Genomic DNA, 14,501 nt, shown 5'->3' with positions numbered 1-14,501 from the left:
GTGGCATTGGTGGTGGTATTGGTGGTGGTGGATGTGGTGGTATTGATGGTGGTATTTGTGGTAGAGGTATTGGTGGTGGTGGAATTGGATGTTGGGGTGGTATTGGTGGTGGTGGTAATGGTGGTGATGGTAGTGGTATTGTTGATGGTGGTGGAGGTATTGGTGGTGGTATTGGTGGTGGTGGAGGTGGTATTGGTGGTGATGGAGGTGGTATTGGTGGTGGTGGTGGCGGCATTGGTGGTGATGGTATTGGTGGTGGTATTGGTAGTGGTGGGATTGGTGGTGGTAGTAGTGGTAGTGCGGTGGTACTGTTGGTTGTGTTTGTGATGGTGGTATTGGTGGTGATATTAGTGGTGGTGGTATTGGGGGAGGTATTGGTGGAGGTGGTTGTGGGGATGGTGGTGATATTTGTGGTGCTGGTATTGGTAGTGGTGTCGGTGGTATTGGTGGTGGTGGTGGTGGTATTGGTAGTTGTATTGATGGTGGTGGTATTGGTGGTGGTATTAGTGGTGGTATTGGTGTTAGTTGTATTGGTAGAGTTGGTGGTGGTGGTATTGGTGGTGGTGGTATTAGCGGTGCTGAGATTGCTGGTGGTGGTGATATTGGTGTTCGTATTTGTGGTGGTGGTATTGGTGGTGGTGATATTAGTGGTATTGGTGGTGGTGATATTGGTATTGGAGGTTGTGTACCGGTGTCGGTATTGGTAATGGTGGTTGGTACTGGTTCTGGTGGTGGTACTGGTTCTGGTGGTGGTATTGGTGGTGGTGTTGGTTGTGGTGGTATTGGTGGTGGTGTTGGTGGCATTGGTGGTGGTGGAAGTGGTGGTATTGATGGTGGTGGTGGTATTGGTGGTGGTGGTGGTATTGGAGGTGGTATTGGTCGTGGTGGTAATCATGGAGGTGGTAGTGGTATTGTTGGTGGTATTGGTGGTGTTGATTGTAGTGGTATTGGTGGAGGTGGTGTTATTGATGGTGGTGGTGGTATTCATAGTATTGGCAGAATTGGTGTGGCTGTATTGGTGGTGATATTGGAGGTGGTATTGGTGGTGCTGGTAGTGGTAGTGTGGTGGTACTGGTGGTGTTATTGGTGGTGGTATTTATGATAGTGGTACTGGTGGTAGTATTGGTGGTGGTAGTATGGGTGGTGGTATTGATGGTGATATTAGTGGTGCTGGTATTGGTGGTGGTGGGGGTATTGGTGGCTTTGGTGGTGGTATCAGTTGTGGTGGTATTGGTGGTGGTATTATAGTGGTATTGGTGGCGGTAGTATTGGTGGTGATATTGGTGGTGCTGGTTTTGGTGATGATGGTGGTATTGGGTGTTGGTGGGTTTGGTGGTGGTATTGGTGGTGGTGGTTGTATTGGTAGTGGTATTGGAGGTAGTGGTATTGGTGGTGGTGGCATTGGTGAAGATATTGGTGGTATTGGGGTGATATTGATGGTGGTGGTATTGGTGGTGGTATTGGTGGTGATATTGGTGGTGCTGGTAATGGTGGTGGTGGTGGTATTGGTGTTGTCTGTGGTATTGGTGGTATTGGTGGTGGTGGTGGTATTGGTGGTAGTTGTGGTGTTGGTAGTGGTATTGGTGGTATTTGTGGTGGTATTGATGGTAGTGGTATGGTGGAGTTGGTGGTATTACTGGTGGTAGCATTGGTGGTGGTGGTGGTATTGTTGGTGTTGGTGGTATTGCTGGTGGTGGTACTGGTGGTGGTGGTGGTGGTATTGGTGGTACTGATATTGTTGGTGGTGATGGTATTGGTGATGGTGGTGATATTGGTGGTGGTATTGATGGTGGTCTTGGTGGTTGTGTTATTGGTGGTGGCATTGGTGGTATTGGTGGTGGTACTGGTGGTAGTGGTATTGGTGGCATTGGTGTTGGCATTGATGGTGGTGGCATTGGTGTTGGTATTGGCAGTGGTAGTTTTGGTGGTGGTGTTGGTGGCGGTGGTATTGGTGGTGGTGGCATTGGTGGTGGTGGTATTGGATGTTGGGGTGGCTTTGGTGGTGGTAATGGTGGTGGTAGTGGTATTGGTGGTGGTATTTGTGGTGGTGGAGGTGGTGTTATTGATGGTGTTGGTGGTATTTTTGTAGGTGATATTAGTGGTATTGGAAGTGGTAGTAAAGGTGGTGGTATTGGTACTGTTGGTCATATTGGTACTGGTGGTGGCACTGGTGGTGGTATTGGTGGTGGTGGTATTGGTGGTAGTATTTGTGGTATAGGTATCGGTAGTGATAGTGGTGGTCGTATTGGTGGTGTTATTGGTGGTGGTGTTGGTAGTGGTGGAGGTGGTGGTGGTAGTCGTATTGGTGGTGTTATTGGAGGTGGTGGTGTTGGTAGTGGTATTGGTTGTGGTGGTATTGGTATTGGTGGTCGTGGTGGTATTGGTGGTAGTGGTATTGGTGGTGGGATATTGGTTGTGGTGTTATTGGCGGTGGTGGTATTGGTGGCTGTATTGATATTGATGGGGTATAAGTATTGGGGTGGTATTGGTGCTGGTGGGATTGGTATTGGTGGTGGTGGTATTGGTGATGGTTGTATTGGTGCTAGTGGTATTGGTGGTGGCAGTATTGATGGTTGTAATAATGGTGATGGTATTTGGGGTGGTGGTATTTGTGGTATTGATGGTGATGTTGGTATTGGTGGTAATGATGGTAGTGGTATTGGTGGTGTTGATTGTAATGGTCTTGGTGGAGGTGGTGTTATTGATGGTGGTGGTGGTATTCATAGAATTGGTAGAATTGGTGCTGGCTGTATTGGTGGTGGTATTGGAGGTGGTATTGGTGGTGGTGATAGTGGTAGTGTGGTGATATTGGTGGTGTTATCTGTGGTGGTGTTTGTGATGGTGGTATTGGTGGTGGTAGTATGGGTGGTGGTATTGATGGTGATATTAGTGGTGGTGATATTGGTGGTGGTGGGGGTATTGGTGGCATTGGTGGTGGTATTAGTTGTGGTGGTATTGGTGGTGGTATTGGTAGTGGTATTGGTGGTGGTATTGGGGTGATATTGGTGGTGCTGGTATTGATGGTGGTGGTATTGGGTGTTGGTAGGTTTGGTGGTGGTAGTTATATTGGTGGTGGTGGTGGTATTGGTAGTGGTATTGGAGGTAGTGTTATTGGTGGTTTCGGCATTGGTGATATTGGTGGTGATATTGATGGTGGTATTGGTGGTGTTATTGGTGGTGCTGGTGGTGGTGGTGGTATTGGTATTGGTGGTGGTATTGATGGTAGTGGTATTGGTGGAGTTGGTGGTATTGGTGGTGGTAGCATTGGTGGTGGTATTGGTGGTGGTGGTATTGGTCTTGGTGGTATTACTGGTGGTGATATTGGTGGTGGTGTTGTGGTGGTATTGGTGGTGCTGATATTCTTGGTGGTGATGGTATTGGTGGTGATGGTATTGGTGGTGGTGGTGATATTGGTGGTGGTATTGATGGTTGTCTTGGTGCTGGTGGTATTGGTGGTGGCATTGGTGGTATTGGTGGTGGTACAGGTGGTAGTGGTAGTGGTATTAGTGGTATTAGTGTTGGTATTGGTGGTGGTGGTGGCATTGGTGTTGGTATTGGCAGTGGTGGTATTAGTGGTGGTGGTATTGGTGGTGGTGGCATTGGTGGTGGTTTTGGTGGTTGTGGTGGTATTGGTGGTGGTGGTGGTATTGGATGTTGGGGTGGCATTGGTGGTGGTAATGGCGGTGGTGGTAGTGGTATTGGTGGTGGTGGTATTGGATGTTGGGGTGGCATTGGTGGTGGTAATGGCGGTGGTGGTAGTGGTATTGGTGGTTTAGATGGTGGTGGTATTTTTGGTGGTGGAGGTGGTGTTATTGATGGTGGTATTGTTGGTGGTATTGTTGTAGGTGATATTAGTGGTATTGGTATTGGAAGTGGTAGTACAGGTGGTGGTACTGGGGTTTTTTTGTGCATATTTATATGGCGCGAACTCGACCCGAAGGTATTGGAGCACTTTACATGAGCACCGTATTTACATTACACATTCAGGCACGGGGAGATTAAGTGATTTGCCCAGAATCACAGGATGTGGATGCGACCTTGAGGCTCAAACCCTGGTTTCCTGCACCAAAGTCGGCAGTTTAAGCCGACGGACCACATCCTCTCCCTGGTACTGGTGGTGGTATTGTTACTGGTGGTGGCACTGGTGGTGGTATTGTTGGTGGTGGTAGTATTTGTGGTATAGGTATTGGTGGGGGTGGTATTGGTGGTGGTAGTGGTGGTATTGGACGTGGGGGTGGTATTGGTGGTGGTGGAGGTGGCGTTATTGATGGCATTTGTGGTGGTGGTATTGGTGGTTTTGGTGGTAGGTGTAGTGGTAGTGATAGTGGTGGTTCGTATTGGTGGTGGTGGTAGTGGTGGAGGGTTGGTGGTAGTCGTATTGGTGGTGTTATTGGTTGTGGTGGTATTGGTGGTGGTGGTGTTGGTAGTGGTATTGGTTGTGGTGGTATTGGTGGTCGTGGTGGTATTGGTGGTGGCGGTATTGGTGGTGGGGATATTGCTGGTGGGATATTGGTTGTGGTGGTATTGGTGATTGTATTGATGGCTGTATTGATATTGATGGGGTATAAGTATTGGGGTGGTATTGGTGCTGGTGGTATAGGTGGTGGTATTGGTGATGGTTCTATTGGTGCTGGTGGTATTGGTGGTGGCGGTATTGATGGTTGTAATAATGGTGATGGTATTTGTGGTGGTGGTATTGGTGGTATTGATGATGATAGTGGTGATATTGGTGGTGGTATTGGTGGTGTTGATTGTAATGGTATTGGTGGAGGTGGTGTTATTGATGGTGGTGGTGGTATTCATAGAATTGGTAGAATTGGTGCTGGCTGTATTGGTGGTGGTATTGGAGGTGGTATTGGTGGTGATGGTGGTAGTGGTAGTGTGGTGGTATTGGTGGTGTTATCGGTGGTGGTGTTTGTGATGGTGGTATTGGTGGTGGTAGTATGGGTGGTGGTATTGATGGTGATATTAGTGGTGCTGGTATTGGTGGTGGGGGTATTGGTGGCATTGGTGGTGACATTAGTTGTGGTGGTTTTGGTGGTGGTATTGGTAGTGGTATTGGTGGTGATATTGGGGGTGCTGGTATTGATGATGGTGGTGGTATTGGGTGTTGGTGGGTTTGGTGGTGGTATTGGTGGGGGTGGTTATATTGGTGGTGGTGGTTGCATTGGTAGTGGTATTGGAGGTAGTGGTATTGGTGGTGGTGGCATTAGTGATATTGGTGGTATTGGTGGTGATATTGATGGTGGTGGTATTGGTGGTGATATTGGTGGTGCTGGTAATGGTGGTGGTGGTATTGTCTGTGGTATTGGTGTTATTGGTGGTGGTAGTGGTATTGGTGGTGGTATTGGTAGTGGTAATGGTGGTGGTGGTACTGGTGGTGGTATTGATGGTAGTGGTATTGGTGGAGTTGGTGGTAGCATTGGTGGTGGTAGCATTGGTGGTGGTATTGGTGGTGGTGGTATTGTTGGTGTTGGTATTACTGGTGGTGATATTGGTGGTGGTGTTGGTGGTGGTATTGGTGGTGCTGATATACTTGGTGGTGATGGTATTGGTATTGGTGGTGGTGGTGATATTGGTGGTGGTATTGATGGTGGTCTTGGTGGTGGTGGTGGTATTGGTGGTGGCATTGGTGGTGGTACTGGTGGTAGTGGTATTGGTGTTGGTATTGGTGGTGGTGGCTTTGGTGTTGGTATTGTTTTAGGTGATATTAGTGGTATGGGTATTGGAAGTGGTAGTACAGGTGGTGGTAGTGGTTTTTTTTGTGCATATTTATATGGTGCGAACTTGACCCGAAGGTATTGGAGCGCTTTACATGAGCACCGTATTTACATTACACATTCAGGCACGGGGAGATTAAGTGATTTGCCCAGAATCACAGGATGTGGATGCGACTTCGAGGCTCAAACCCTAGTTTCCGGCACCAAAGTCGGCAGTTTAAGCCGACGGACCACATCCTCTCCCTTGTAATGATGGTGGTATTGTTACTGGTGGTGGTACTGGTGGTGGTATTGGTGGTAGTATTTGTGGTATAGGTATTGGTGGGGGTGGTATTGGTGGTGGTACTGGTGGTATTGAACGTGGGGGTGGTATTGGTGGTGGTGGAGGTGGCGGTATTGATGGTATTTGTGGTGGTGGTATTGGTGGTGGTGATATTGGTGGAAGTTGTAGTGGTAGTGATAGTGGTGGTGGTATTGGTGGTGGTGTTAGTATGGGTGGAGGTGGTGGCGGTAGTCGTATTGGTGGTGTTATTGGTGGTGGTGGTATTGGTGGTAGTGGTATTGTTTGTGGTGATATTGGTATTGGTCGTGGTGGTATTGGTGGTGGCGGTATTGGTGGTGGTGGTATTGCTGGTGGGATATTGGTTGTGGTGGTATTGGTGGAGGTGGTATTGGTGATAGTATTGGTGGTTGTATTGGTATTAATGGGGTATTGGTATTGGGGTGGTATTGGTGGTGGTGGTATTGGTGGTGGTGGTATTGGGGATGGTTGTATTGGTGCTGGTGGTATTGGTGGTGGCGGTATTGATGGTTGTAATAGTGGTGATGGTATTTGTGGTGGTGGTATTGGTGGTATTGGTGGTTGTGCTGTTGGTATTGGTGGAGGGTTGGTGGTAGTCGTATTGTTATTGGTCGTGGTGGTATTGGTGGTGGTGGTGTTGGTAGTGGTATTGGTTGTGGTGGTATTGGTGGTCGTGGTGGTATTGGTGGTGGCGGTATTGGTGGTGGTGATATTGCTGGTGGGATATTGGTTGTGGTGGTATTGGTGGTGGTGGTATTGGTGATTGTATTGGTGGCTGTATTGGTATTGATGGGGCATAAGTATTGGGGTGGTATTGGTGCTGGTGGTATTGGTATTGGTGGTGGTATTGGTGATGGTTCTATTGGTGCTGGTGGTATTGGTGGTGGCGGTATTGATGGTTGTAATAATGGTGATGGTATTTGTGGTGGTGGTATTGGTGGTATTGATGGTGATGTTGGTATTGGTGGTAATGATGGTGGTGGTATTGGTGGTGGTATTGGTGGTGTTGATTGTAATGGTATTGGTGGAGGTATTGGTGGTGGTGGTAGTGTGGTGGTATTGGTGGTGTTATCGGTGGTGGTGTTTGTGATGGTGGTAGTATGGGTGCTGGTATTGGTGGTGGGGGTATTGGTGGCATTGGTGGTGGTATTAGTTGTGGTGGTTTTGGTGGTGGTATTGGGTAGTGGTATTGGTGGTGGTATTGGTGGTGATATTGGGGGTGCTGGTATTGATGATGGTGGTGGTATTGGGTGTTGGTGGGTTTGGTGGTGGTATTGGTGGTGGTGGTTATATTGGTGGTGGTGGTTGTATTGGTAGTGGAGCCCGTAGAGCTGCACTGGAGGGCGGGGGCATCTGACAGGGGAGAGAGTGGCATAAGATGCGTGCGCCACCGGAGCCCGTAGAGCTGCACTGGAGCTAAGGGGTCCGAGTGGCGGCGATGGCAGTCGTGCAGAAGCTGCGCTGGTGAACGCTCCCATTCCACTGCAGCTGCCCGTTTGCTAGTATGAGTACAGCATGTACTGTCCTTAGCCGAGGAAAAGATCTGGTACTCAAAAGTAGAAAATTATGAAGTACCGGCGAGTACCGGCCCACTTAAAGCACTGACATTTTCCGCGTTCTAAAGGCTGGTTCTGCAGCAGGCCAGACTGGTGGGGGGTGGGCGGGGGGGGGGGGCGCGGACTAGGCCCTTGTAGCCTAACGGGCGTTGAGCGCCTGCCACACGTGCGCTCCCGGAAAGCCTATTGTGTGGGGATCAAGGGCTATGACTCACCTTGTACTCCTGGGCAGCTTCGCGAATGGGCCGCGCCCAGTGAGTCTTGTGGTCTTTGGACTCTCGACAGATGACGCAGATGGGCTCCTGGTCATCCTCACAGAACAGTTTCAGCTTCTCCTCGTGTTCGCTGCACAGTTTCGCTTCTTGGGGCGCCGTCGCCGTGGTCTGTGTCTGAAGTTGTTTTAACTGTTCGGCCATGTTTGCCAGCTGCTTGTTAGGGAGGAGGGTTTTATTCGAAAAAGTTCCTCTACACTGGGGACACGGGAAGTGTGTCTGCAGCCCCTTCCAGGAGGCAGAGATACAGGACAGACAGAAGACATGTCCACACTCCACGGACACGGGGTCTGTGAAGTAATCCAGACATATAGCGCGCGTAGCCTCCTCCTTAAGGCGCTGGAGCTGGTTCGCTGAAGCCATGATCCTGCCGAGGAGGAGGATGTGGTAAGCTGCGTAATATCTGGTATCCCTTTGGGACCATATCCCGTGCTCTTCGGCAGTCTTCGGAGCGCTGCTCCATTGGCCAGCTCGGACGGATGCTCTCGGCCCCGCCCCCTCGAGGAGAAGCGAACATCGGCCCTGCCTCGGCTTAGTCTGACAGAGCCACCCGCGCTCCGAACAGAGCTGCTGTTTACAGAATACATTCTGTTCAAATCTATGTAGCGCCCGTCAGCCAAGGTCTGTGGAAAACGCTGAACGGCCGGGGTTGTTTACCTTGCCATCAGCAGTGTTTACGGGCCATGCCAACCTCGGGGAAGAGTAACACATGTAGATGATCAGATGTAAAATAAACGGGGCACGAGAAAAATATGAGACGACTTTAATACAATTTTTATGGAATAGAAAGACGGACGGCAAACAAGGGGAAACGACAGAGTCAGTGATTGGGAGGAAATATACAAATCGAAAAGAAAATCTTAAGGAAACGGTGTAGGAATAACACGTGATTGGAAACAAGCATCGGCAAAGCTAATAGATTTCGCCTACACCAGATCTAATGCCTTTGTCAATGTTTTTTATTACACGTTGCACAGCAGTGAAAGCTGCGGTGTAACATGGCTTAAAGTGAAACATCAAAAGTGATATGACGCGGTCGCGGGCAGCGTTGACTACAGTGGCGTCACTAGGGTTGGTGTCACCCGGTGCGGGTAACTCATGGTGTCACCCCCTCACGACTTACCGCATGGACCTCCTCCGCTCCGAGTCTGCCAGTGGACACAGTTGGCAAATAACGGGACCATACAGAATCCTTAGTAACGTTTGTAAATGTAGGTCCTATATTTACAAAATGTGCCTGTTAACAACAGTGTGATAATGACTCATTAATCAGGTTATACAGTGGGCTACCTGCTAGTCAACAGTTTATTGGAATTTATAATTTCATAGGTATGGTACTTTGTACTGGTGTGGTGTTCCCACTATCCAGCAACACGATATATCAGTGGTCGAAGTGGGGGGGAAAAAAGTAGGGGAACTGTGGGCGGAGAATCAGAGGGCGGGAATAACCCAAGGATTGGATCAGTGGGCGGAGCCAGAGGTGTGGCCAGAATGCGCAAACATCCCAATTTTATCAATCAATGGATACACATGATTAATAAATGTATTCACAAAGTGGGATATACTTCTAGTCACAGAATGTTCCCAAATACGATATAATGTGGAAGCACAAGCCATTTGTCTCCGAGCCATGGAGTTTCTGTCATCAGCACTTCTCCCTTTTCCAAAACAGCAGTTCAAACATGAATGGTTAGAAATCCTAGTTTGCAAATGTTTTCTAATTAATAATGGCTCCGCCATATTTGCTTCATAATGCAAGATCTGCAGCATGATCTGACCATTTAAACTAATAAATTGTTTGTAGCTTTAACGTATCAAAAGTAAAAAAAAAAGTGACTTTTGTTGCTGCGGAGTAGATGACAGTTAATAGCGCACTGTTCTATGTTAGGATTGTAACTTATAAACTGCAAGTAACAAAAGGATCTCTCTGACAAAAGCAGTAGCCCACTGGCCTATTTACATTATGTGCACTTTGTGATCTGCATGGTACATGTTATTTGCAGCACCAGGTACATTAACCCTCTGAGCTACCTTTCCATAAGTCAAATCTTCCATTAGACAAAATTCCGATCTCTCTCTAGGAGTCATCATGATATTTTTATTGTTACCGAAAATAGCTGGAGGCCAGGAAGGAGGCAGCAAGCGCTTTTAAAACCATAATATACTTGCAAAAATGATGCCTCCACCTAAAGTCAGCACCTGGTGTGGTCACACCGGTTGCACCGCCCTAGAGCTGGCCCTTCTCAAGGGTCCTGTGATCTCAGGGACAGGGTCACTCTTGTTCTAGGGTGTGATGCTTCATAGGCCTGCCCACAAGACTGGAGGTGAACTTCAGTATGTATAGTGGTGGACAAGCCTTGAAGGTTAACCTACACTTGTCATGCTAGGGTCCACCTGCTGGTGCTACGACACCGGGGCTTCTAATGTCTTGCGAAGCCTTCTAAGGTCTAGCATGAGATAGTGCTCTCTCAGGAGAGTGGTCTGGCGGACTGGTTATAAGGCTGAACCTGGTTCCCCAGTTCCAAATTCAGCAGCTCTGTCCATAGTGCCACATCCTCTCACCCACTGAACACCATACTGCCCCACTGAGAAAAACTCAGACTGCCTTCAACTACAACCCAATTGTTGCCAGCTATAAACACCTGGATGCGGCTCAATTTAAATTACGCACTGGGCAAGAGCAATATGTGGCCTACAAGTAAAAAGTGACAGCATCCTGGAAAAAGCAAACAATCATAGGGAATGCAAAATTGTGCAAACCATGTGAAATGTAAGCAGGAACAACATGCTTACCTTAACGCTTTTACACTCACTGTTCAGAAATCAGTGAGTGCTTTTGCCTGAAAAGTTAAGCACATGACAACAGGGCCCTGAATGGACCCATTTCAATGACCATTGCTTATATCCTTACAAAACGTAAGCAGTATGGTAAAGAAAGACAACATCCCTAGATGCAGAGCAGCAGTACAAATTTTGTTTTTCAATCCTCACATTGCAGTACCTCCAGGATTGGTGCACTAGTTCCAAGCCCTGGGAAAACAAAGCCAAGACAACAAAAATAGCGCTTCACTGGCAAACTCTGTAAAAGTGGCGCTAATGTGTTTGGGTGTGAATAAAATCAATCCGGCCAGTTTGCTACCACTCTGTCTTACTTTATTTAGTTATTTATGTTTCATATTTTTAAACTTTTATTCCCGATGCTGCACTCTGAAATTAAATGTCAGAAAAATACAACATTGATTTCCAGCAAAAGTGATTTTCTTTTTTGGATCCATTTCACAGGGAAGCAAATAAAAAAAAAGGAGAGGAAAGAGAGTGAGAACCCCGTCTTGCAGCCACTATTTTCAGTAAGAGAAAAACTGCCGCGCTAGCAGGCGAGAGGCCTCAGCATGTACACAGAGCTGCTGTGCCTGAAAGTCGTCTTCGCAGGCCTCCGGCCAGCTCAAAAGATGGGCCCACAACTCGGTGATCAGTGATCAGAGGCAGGCAACCTCGCTCCGCACTGCCTCCGTCCTCCGCCCTGCTCCCTGCTCAAGAAGTCACAAAAGTCACTCACTCACAACTCACACAGCACAGGCAGCATAACCGCTTGACCACCCATGATTATTAATCAATTGGTGCCGGAGAGACTCACCTGCTGTGTTGGTGCCTCTGCTACTCGTTATGCTGCTGCAGACCAGTCACACGCACTTTTAGGGCCCAATGCGCATGCGGGAATGACATCAGCCGCCTGCACGCGGGCCAAGAGAGGCGCGCAGACTCGGCAGAGGAGGAGACTGTGCGCACTCCTCCTCCTGAAAGGTTAGGTTGCTCTGCACACACCGGCCCTGTTGGTGCCACCCCATGTGAGGGTGTCACCTGGTGCGGTCCGCACCCCCATAGTGACGCCGCTGTTTCAGTTTATGTGGAAACTGGCACAGATTACGGTGGCTAACGGATTGTTATGTTAATTTCCAGAGCAACACTGGCATTCGCGGGGTTGCAAACTTTGGGTGGAGTATGTGCAGGAAATGCTGTGAATTCTTTTTTTCCTCACCTTTCCATGAGTACAGTACCCGCAGTTACCTGGCACACTGGAACTTGTAGCGGCAAGGTTGGAATTTCTGGGTATCATAACGGCCTCTCCTAAGGAGGGATATGGCCTCAGTTTTCTAGAGGTGCAGCCCTCTCTCCTGGTAACAGAGCATGCCCGGGGATTGCTCATCTGCTGGGCCGGATGAGCCTTTCATTTCACCAGGCATTTCTGCGGTGGGCTGGAGCACTTGGAGGACTCTCCTGGAGTCTCTATCAGTTTCCCCAGGCTCAATGCAGCATGTTTCAGGGGCTTCAAGGGAGAGGAAGGGAGGGAGGGGAAGGTAGGAAGAGAGCCATCAGAGAGGGAGGAGAGACGAGAGGAGGAGAGAGAAAGAGAATGGATGATAGAAATACAGATTGTGCGAGGAGAGAAAAGGAGCAGGGCTGGTTTGCGCATTTTTGCCGGGGCTGCTTTTGGTTCCCCAGTCTGGCCCTCCTCATCTGTCATTCCTGGTTGGTCTCTACAGATAGATAATCTGCTATGGCTGCGCCTCTCCTGGTCAGAATCCACAGTGATTCCAGGAGCAAAGAGCGGGTCACTGCTGCACTGCTCAAGAAAAAAAGTGCTTGAAGGATTTTCTTCCACGAGTAGATCAATGTGATTAACTGCTTACTTTACTTGTTCTTCATGAATTCTTCTTAATGATATAATATTAGAGTTTCTTCATTCGGTATCCACAATGCATTTTGGTACACCACGGGCCACATTACAGTCAGTGCCCCAACGGGTTATTGCGCCTGCTGCTTGTGTCTGCGTCATGTACCCTGAAGCACTCTTGTCTTATACAAAAAAATTGGTTTCCCTAGCACACGCTAATGTCAACCTGTATTACATAAATAACAGATATCAACAATTTTTGTCTTTCTTTGTATTTGTTAGGTTTATTCTCATATGTTCTTGTTTAGTTCTTTTTTTTTAGCCTCTTTTTAGCCAATTGAAAGCAAAGGTGCAAGTTGTGAGAAGGAGCTGCTGGGGGCTGAGAGTTCTGATTCAGAGAACTACGCGGACCAGAAGACCGTGGGGCTAGGAGCCGCCCACTTGACACGCCCTGCCTCAGCCCAGGCATACTTTACCTCTCGCGTTTCCCGCTTTGCGGGAAACACTCGCTGAAAGCAAAGGTGCAAGTTGTGAGAAGGAGCTGCTGGGGGCTGAGAGTTCTGATTCGGAGAACTACGCGAACCAGAAGACCGCGGGGCTAGGACCCGCCCACTTGACACGCCCCTGCCTAGGTGTATTTACCCAGACTCTCCCTTTGGTCCCGCGGGACGCGCGCCGGGCGAAGCCCGGGCCAAGGGCAGGCCCGTTTGAGCCCGTTCGAGACAGGAGAGGCTGGGCTGGGCCACCCCCCTGAGATGTAAGACAAGCTACCAGCTACCGGTCTGAGGAAGTGTGCTAAAGGGTGAGCCATCACAGAAGTGTGATATTGTTAACGGGTGTGGATTATGTGGCGGGAACAGTGGACCAGTTTATCACAAGGGCATCATCTGTACTGGCTAATGAGATCGCCGCCATAGAGAGACGCCTATCACTAGAGCCGCAGTTTAGGAAAAGGTCGTCAATGTGGGGCATTTCTAATGTACGTACACCGGAAAGAATGAGTCACCCAATTCTGGCCACGGATGTTAAGCAAATGATTGAAATGGCACCCCTAGCCCCACCAACAGTTCCGGACATGGTTGACTGTCCAGCAGTAGATAGGCCACAAGCTACTAAACAGTCACATCCTTGGAAGGATACGGGTGAGACCCGAGCAGACATTCACATGGTGCCCACTGATCCCATCGACCCCCCCGATCTACATACTCCCACACAAGGAGGGGTTATAAGGAAGAAACAAGGGGGCCCGCGAGGAGTCCATCACCAAAAGGGGAAGATGTCCGAAACTGCTGCACAGAGAGGAAAACAGGGAATAACACAAGGAGAACATCATGGGGCGGAAGAGCCGCCTGGGCCAGCGGTTACACTGGCTGTCACACTAACCCCCACAAATGAAGATAATTGTAGCAGGCGCACACTGACAATGGAGGACTCATATTGGCAGAAATTAGGGGCACTGATAACTGCCGCATTGGAGCCATTAACAACAAGACTTTTAGACATTGAAAATAGGCTTGCTGAAACAGAAAAACTGGTGTTAGCCGCTTTGGGGGTGTGGAAATTTAGCTTGCAAACTGAACATTATCTGCGCCATCTTGCCTCTCCCCAGCGCCACGCACAGCGAGCACACGGCAGCCATTTTAGGCACCCCACTCTCTCCCCCCGCTCATTATCGATCGCCAGCGCGTCCCCCTGGCGCTGCAAGCATCCCCCGCGCGCTGGCCACCCCCGCTCTCTCATACACAGGCCATAAACCCTCTCCTTCTGCGCGACCCTGCCATAGAACCACATCCCACGCCTGACCGACATCCCATACATGGTCATGCATCTCTTTGATAACCCCCTTCCTCTGCGCCCCATTGTCCGAACCGATCCCAGGCCATCACCTAGCCCTACGGATGCAGTTTATTACCCCTACTGTAAGGGAAACACCCCACATCAAAGGGATTACAGTAGATCAAAGCCCCTACCCCCTGAGAC

The 14,501-nt window shown here is 49.0% G+C and overlaps 1 protein-coding gene across 1 annotated transcript in view; it reads right to left on the bottom strand.

Moving 5' to 3' along the window:
• The window catches only part of LOC146869332 (FACT complex subunit SPT16-like), a 251,328-nt gene extending 242,986 nt beyond the window's left edge, over nucleotides 1-8,342 (bottom strand). Inside the window, exon 1 of the mRNA XM_085650597.1 lies at nucleotides 7,793-8,342. Coding sequence (XP_085506723.1) covers nucleotides 7,793-8,212 — 420 coding nt within the window. The 5' untranslated portion in view covers nucleotides 8,213-8,342. The remainder of the gene's footprint in view (nucleotides 1-7,792) is intronic.
• Nucleotides 8,343-14,501: the final 6,159 nt, after the last annotated feature.

The sequence above is a fragment of the Triturus cristatus genome, chromosome 1_1 (genome assembly GCF_964204655.1).
Source record: "Triturus cristatus chromosome 1_1, aTriCri1.1, whole genome shotgun sequence".
Classification (NCBI taxonomy): Eukaryota; Metazoa; Chordata; class Amphibia; order Caudata; family Salamandridae; genus Triturus; species Triturus cristatus.
This window is presented reverse-complemented; position numbering and strand designations above follow the sequence as displayed.